Consider the following 6,115-nt stretch of genomic DNA (forward strand, 5'->3'; position numbering starts at 1 on the left):
TGGGGTTGCCAAAACTCTCAGAGGACGGACTTCCCGCCTCACCGTTACGCGAACTCAACATTTAGCCCGCTTAGTTGCACCAATTAACGACAATGCCCCTGCACCGCCACCTTAGTGTCCTCTTCTTGAACTACCTCAGACCAACCAGTCCTCTTCATGACTTGAATTTATAACTGAGATTAAACTGAACCCTTAACTTATCTCATTTTACCAGACTTTAGGAACATCCCCCTCCCTCACAGCATTTAAAAAGAAGGGGGGGGGGGGGGGCGCACACACATACTCAGACTAACGGGCCATTCTGTGTTTCCTTTAAAAAAAAAGAAAAAAGAAAAGGAAAAACCAACCATGAGGACCAAAGTCAGACCAATATATATATATATATATATATATTGTTTACTGAAAACATGGCAAGGAAACTGGTTCAACCGAAACCTGGGGCATGAAACAGCGGTGGCCGCTGGAAGTTGCGTGGCATCTTCGTAATTTAACTAATTTCAGAGGCCCAAAATATCGCACCAACGCGATTCGTGGTTAAAATACCCCACCGCACCGCAATACCGCATGTTATAATCGAAGAAACCGATGTAGCAGGATCCGCTCACCATCACCATATCGCCAACTCAAGCAAAGCGCCAAATCCATATAAACTTCTCCTTCGTCACGCTAAGTAATAGTGAGTTAATCTCACGGGAGAGTGACTGGATCTTTGCAAGATCCTTTCATTGACGGTTCACGCGGCGAGACGCGCCGACACGCCAAGTTCGTCGTTCGGACACGTGAAACGGGTAGCTCCCAATTTCTACAAATCAAGCAAAAATTAAACGAAAAAGACAAATAAATAAGAACCGCCCGATTTCGATGGACCGAATTCAACTGATGACACCCCAAACGAGAGCCGTCCGATCTCATCACTTATTCCAGTGGTGTGGTTGATATGCTGGGCAATGAAAGCGGTATAGGGAAGGTGACTGCTCTCCATATCCACCGGGTTAAATCCAGGGATCGGGACACATCACAGCCGTTGGATAAATAAACGAGGTGGAATCACACGCCGTTTGCTTCGAGGAACGGAGGAGGCTTGGGACGAGTCAAGAACGGCGACCGCCTTCGCTCCGTCAACTGGTCCTCCTGACTCTTCTTCCTATTGGGTTCCTAATTCCTATTCTTCTTTACATTTTATTCCATTATTAAGTATTCTGGAATAGTAGCGTATGATGTAACATCAATAGGATTAGAAAAAGACGGGATTTATATTTATTTTTTTTTTGTTAACGGGGGATCGAGGGGGACTGGGTTAGATACGCTATCGATGGAAGGGATTATCCACCCGTCCCTATCCCTTGCTGGTATTCGCCCTCCCTTCTCCTTTCGCAGGGGGATATAGAAAGAAAGAGAGAGAAAGAGAGGCGAAAAGTTGGAACCTTTTTTTTGGGGGAATTTTGGTCTCTGTCCCAAAGTTCCCCAAATCGGTGGTTTTGGTTTCTGAGGGGGAGGGGAACAGGGAAATCCTGTAATGGTCAAGGTGGTCATGGGGTTAAAGAAATCGGGAAGTTAGGAGTTTTGGGGCGTCGGAAAGGGGACGGCGATCGGTTTCTTGGGTGAAAATTTTGATCGTCTTTGGGGACGATCGTTGGGAATTTGGATATCGAGATTTTTGGCCTCGTTTTTTCCGTGAAAAGGAAAGACAACAAATCCGATCTTTGTTGCGCGGTTTTGCGTTTTTCTTGCTTGTTACGATCGGAAACAAGCTTGATCGGCAACAAGGTTGATAACCCTTCGGGTTTTGGGTTGGCAGCATCGGAATCGGCGGTCGAGATTCGATAAAGAAAGGGCCTTCTGGGATCTCTTTGATCGTTCATCGCCGGAGCTCCGATCGCCGCCGCCTCCGCCGCGATGGCGAATTCGTCGGCTTCGCTGGATTACTGGAGGAAGTTTTTCCGCAGCGCGAATTCGGACATCTTCGAAGTCCTCGAGCAAGCGATCCTCGTAGCGGCGTCCGATTACCCCCAAGAATTCAGAAGCAGGAGGGATGGGATTGGCGAGAAGCTCTACACCTGCCTCCTGCCGCGGTGTTTCGGGTGTGATCGGGTCGAGTCTCGGGTGACGACGGAGGGCGGAGAGGAGGGAGATGGCAGCGTCAAGAGAGATGTCGAGAAGGAGTGCAAGGTCGACAGCAGCAACGAGCCGTCTGAGGACTTGAACCGGCTCGTTAGCAATTACAGCTACGACGAGGCCGAGGCGTTAACCGAGGAGATGGAGGAAGAAAGCCAAATGTTTGAAGAGGTTTTGAGGATTAAGGATATTCTTGCCAACAAGCATGATCAGGTATCTACCATCTTTTATCATGAATTCATCTTTTTGTATATTGCCAGTGATGCATTTGCAGAGCCAAATTTGAAAAGAATTAAGATTGTCATCGTCCAATGGATAATTTGAGGATTTGTTCCATCTCTGATTTGGATCATTTTGAATGTAATGGCGCTGATTGATTTATGACTGTTGTTGCTTTGCAGTCGGATAGTGTCTTGTTTGACTCATTGAGGAGGCTGCAGCTGATGGAGCTTTCTGTAGAGACCTTGAAGGTGTGGATTGGATGTGCTCTTTCTTTGATAATTGTCAGATATCCCTCTAAACAAATATACAAATCTGTTGCAATGGAAGTAGTTTTTTTGAGATTGCTGGGTTTCTTATTAGACTTTGTTGTGCTTTGGATCTCAGGCAACTGAAATTGGAAGGGCTGTTAATGGTCTGCGGAAACACAATTCCAAGCAAATTCGTCATCTTGTGCGCACCCTCATTGAGTAAGTTTCTTGTACTCTTTGAAGCTTGTTGTAGGAAAGTGGGAAACTAAATAACAGTAGCCCTGTTGGATGGTTCATTGAGGTTTCTAGTGCATTGTTTCGTAATTCTTGCCTTAATGATTGCATGTATTAACCATTACGGTGTCTTTTCTGCACCTTATTGGTGTATCTCCATGAATTTCATATGGAGTTGCATTCATTATCACCACTTTCTTTTACTTGGTTGCTGCACATAGCTTATTCTGAATTGGTAAATGCTTATGTTCTGGTCTGTGTTAACTTAAGAAAAATTATTAGTATCAGCTACTTTAATTGCTATTCGGACAAAATGGAGAGTCTATTCTTATAACTGACCCAAACAATAGTGTCTCTTTGGTACCACTCTTTGGTACCTACAGTTCAGTTGAAGACTGCTACATCTACATACGTTTGATAGTTACCTGCAGCAATGTACTTGGTTTAGTTTACCATGCATGACTCAGTTTGTGTGAAGCCATTCTGAACCTGCATGATAGCAGTATACACTGCTTCAGATTCTTTTGCATTGTATATTGAATATTCTTCTGACTGCTCACCATTTGGAAGTATTCATGCTTTGAGAAGATGAATGAAACTGTTGTTGATTGTTGTCTAACAATTGCATCTGATACTGACCATAACATTTGGTTTCATTTCTGGGTTGCAGTGGTTGGAAAGTTTTGGTTGATGAGTGGGTCAGTGCAACCGCTGCCATTGCAGGTAAAAAAGACGGTCTCACTAATTCTGGCTTCTCTGGCAGTATTTGATCTTCTAGTATGGTCATTAATTATAAAGTTCTAAGTGACTTTGACCTGCATTTACAGATAATTCCCCAGCCTCTGTCAATCCTTCTGTTGTGGATGAGGAGGAAGGGCTCCCATCACCTCCATTAGATGAGGGAGCTTTATGGGCTACGCAGACTACTTGCATCCAGCTATCTGAGGTATAGCAACGTTTCGTTATTTTTTGCAAATTAGAGAACCATTTTACATGAGCTGACTAGGTTCCATTTTTCTTGTGCTTTTCCAAAACTGCCTGGCCATTAAGTTCTTCGACGGAATGGATGACGATGGAAGTGAGTAGCTGAGCTTTCCTTGTCTGTCTGGTTATGGTCTTGCTGATTGCTTCTTTCCTATTGAATTCCCGTTGTATTAATATCATCCCTCTGCTGGCAATTTTGCTGCAGATTTGAGAAATAACGGGGAGTTTGACAAGAACCGGGAAAACAGAAAGAGGCATCCAGTGAACCATGAACCAATGAGGAAGCAGCAACCTCCATGCCGGCCAGTTGTTACTGAAGATAGGGGGCAGATGAGGAAACAAGAACCAATAGTGAGGCAAGCAAAGCCACAGGAAGCCTCTGCTTTCCAAGCTAAGCCTCAAGGCATTATGAGGAAAGAAAGCAAGCCTATCAGTGCTGACTTTGGCCCTGGGAGACCAGCTAGGCTACCTTCTGAGCAGAAAGCTGGTAATGAGATGAAAGCTAAACAACAAGATCTTTCTGCCATCCAGAGGAAGCCCCCAATGATTCCACAAGATGTAAGTATAACTAGATTTTGAGAAAAATATGGAACTATATTAGTATGTGAAGTCTCAATATTCTTAATTCTCCATCTTTTGTATAGAAGTCAAAATATTCTGAAGAGGCATTGGTTCGGGCCAAGTTAGAGGCAGCGAAGAGGAAACTTCATGAGGGTTACCAGCAAGCTGAAAATGGTATGTTCATCCCGACATCAAGTTATTATTCAGATGATAGTAGCTAGTATCTTAAAGTGTACAAGTTGATTTGATGGGTACTACTTATTTTTCATTGGATGCAGCAAAGAAACAGAGAACGATACAAGTGATGGAGCTGCATGATATACCAAAGCAGAGCCACCACCATAGACAGCCTAACATGAAACCTCGAAACAACTTTAGGAGCTGGGCGAATGGGCGTTTTTAGTTGTGTCAGTTGGAGCTGCAAACTGCATCCATGGATGATCCCTTTCTATAAGTGGAAGAGGATATTCTGCTTGCTGCCAGAATTTGTATCTACCAGCTGAGATCATTGTCAAGACTAAAGAATTTTTTTCCAAAATAGTTAGATACTTAGATTATATAGTACCATAAATGGGGATGGTGAGAGGTTCATTAGCTTCTTAAGCTGGTGACAGAGAAGCCTGACTCAAAAGAGTTCAACTGAAAGAAGACATTTTGAGAGTTGGACTGTATTCTAACCAAGTCATAAGTGATTGGTTCATTATTAAGATAAGCTTTGTAGAGATAACATAATAGAATTCAAAAAACCACCTTATCATTCTCCATCCCTGTTATTTTTTCTTTGCTGGTCCCTCCATGATGTAACAACAGCACTATTTAGCTAACTTATCAAAACATTTATAGTCTTAATTGCAGTTCTTGTGGATGTATTTGTTGGTTATTGATGGTCTCCCTTAACACATACCTGTTCCACCCTTTTCAAAAGCCATTCTTATATTTGTTAAAGCAGTTGTCAGACTGATGGAGCTATTTCTATTTAATATGCGTACAAGGCTAGAAGTGTTTATTTGGGGCGAAATTTGATTAGCCTTGGTGGTTTGCTGTGGAACTGAGTTTGACAGCCTACCCTTTTGGGGAATGTACAGTATTTACCGGTTAGAAAACTATTGGTATAGATCTAAGCTATTTTATACTATATCATTGACGTTAATCTTTTATATACATAGTATGAAGTCTTTGGTTACTAGTATTTGGGGTTAGCTGGAGGTTGTTTTCATGGTCGCACCCCTCGGTCCCGCAACTGGAGCTTCTGTATGCGTTGGTACGTATCATCAAAATATTCAGGCCCAAGTAATTACAAAACTGGTTATACATATCATCAAAATTTTATTAAAATTAATTATTATTATTGATAACTCTCAATAATAGTAATTGTTTTCTAAAATGCAAAATTTCATAGAATTTTTGGACATGAGTTGCTTATGTGCAATCTGATCGTGTACATACTCATCTTCATATCAGCTGAAATTCTGCATCCACATCAGCATTTAGAGCTGTAAGCATGAATGCTTTACATAGGTATAGCGCTTCTCATTCGAGTAATAATATTATAAATTGGATATTTACACGGTCAAAGACATTGGAGGTTAGTCTTGGTGCGTGTAAACTAGCTGATGTAGTAGTCGTTACCGTTATGTTCTAATTTGTGCTTCGAAATAAAGTGATGTTTTTGGGAAATCTGAAGAACATAATTTCATTTATAGTTCTTGGTAGACGACCGTGTTTCATGTGTAATAATGTTAAACCTTTAT

At 42.1% G+C, this 6,115-nt stretch overlaps 1 protein-coding gene across 2 annotated transcripts; it reads left to right on the top strand.

Moving 5' to 3' along the window:
* The first annotated feature begins 1,416 nt into the window (after positions 1–1,416).
* Positions 1,417–5,213, top strand: LOC105035257 (probable mediator of RNA polymerase II transcription subunit 26b). Of its 2 annotated transcripts, none has more exons than XM_010910757.4 (9): positions 1,417–2,328; positions 2,517–2,585; positions 2,722–2,804; positions 3,490–3,542; positions 3,647–3,765; positions 3,870–3,897; positions 4,009–4,361; positions 4,448–4,538; positions 4,643–5,213. In XM_010910757.4, the coding sequence occupies exons 1-9, from the start codon at positions 1,897–1,899 to the stop codon at positions 4,765–4,767; spliced, it is 1,353 nt and encodes a 450-aa protein (XP_010909059.1). In that variant the 5' UTR covers positions 1,417–1,896; the 3' UTR covers positions 4,768–5,213. The 2 variants fall into 2 exon arrangements, with proteins under 2 accessions (XP_010909059.1, XP_010909060.1); XM_010910758.4 differs by having other exon boundaries at positions 1,638–2,328; positions 4,451–4,538; positions 4,643–5,076.
* Positions 5,214–6,115: the final 902 nt, after the last annotated feature.

This window comes from Elaeis guineensis, chromosome 1 (assembly GCF_000442705.2).
Source record: "Elaeis guineensis isolate ETL-2024a chromosome 1, EG11, whole genome shotgun sequence".
Lineage (NCBI taxonomy): Eukaryota > Viridiplantae > Streptophyta > Magnoliopsida > Arecales > Arecaceae > Elaeis > Elaeis guineensis.

Excerpts from the sequence above, each read along its gene's own strand:
- LOC105035257 (XM_010910757.4), top strand. The coding sequence starts at position 1,897 with ATGGCGAATTCGTCGGCTTCGCTGGATTACTGGAGGAAGTTTTTCCGC. Across the intron at positions 2,586-2,721 it reads TTTCTGTAGAGACCTTGAAG|GCAACTGAAATTGGAAGGGC; the intron begins GTGTGGATTGGA and ends TTTGGATCTCAG. Across the intron at positions 4,539-4,642 it reads TTACCAGCAAGCTGAAAATG|CAAAGAAACAGAGAACGATA; the intron begins GTATGTTCATCC and ends CATTGGATGCAG.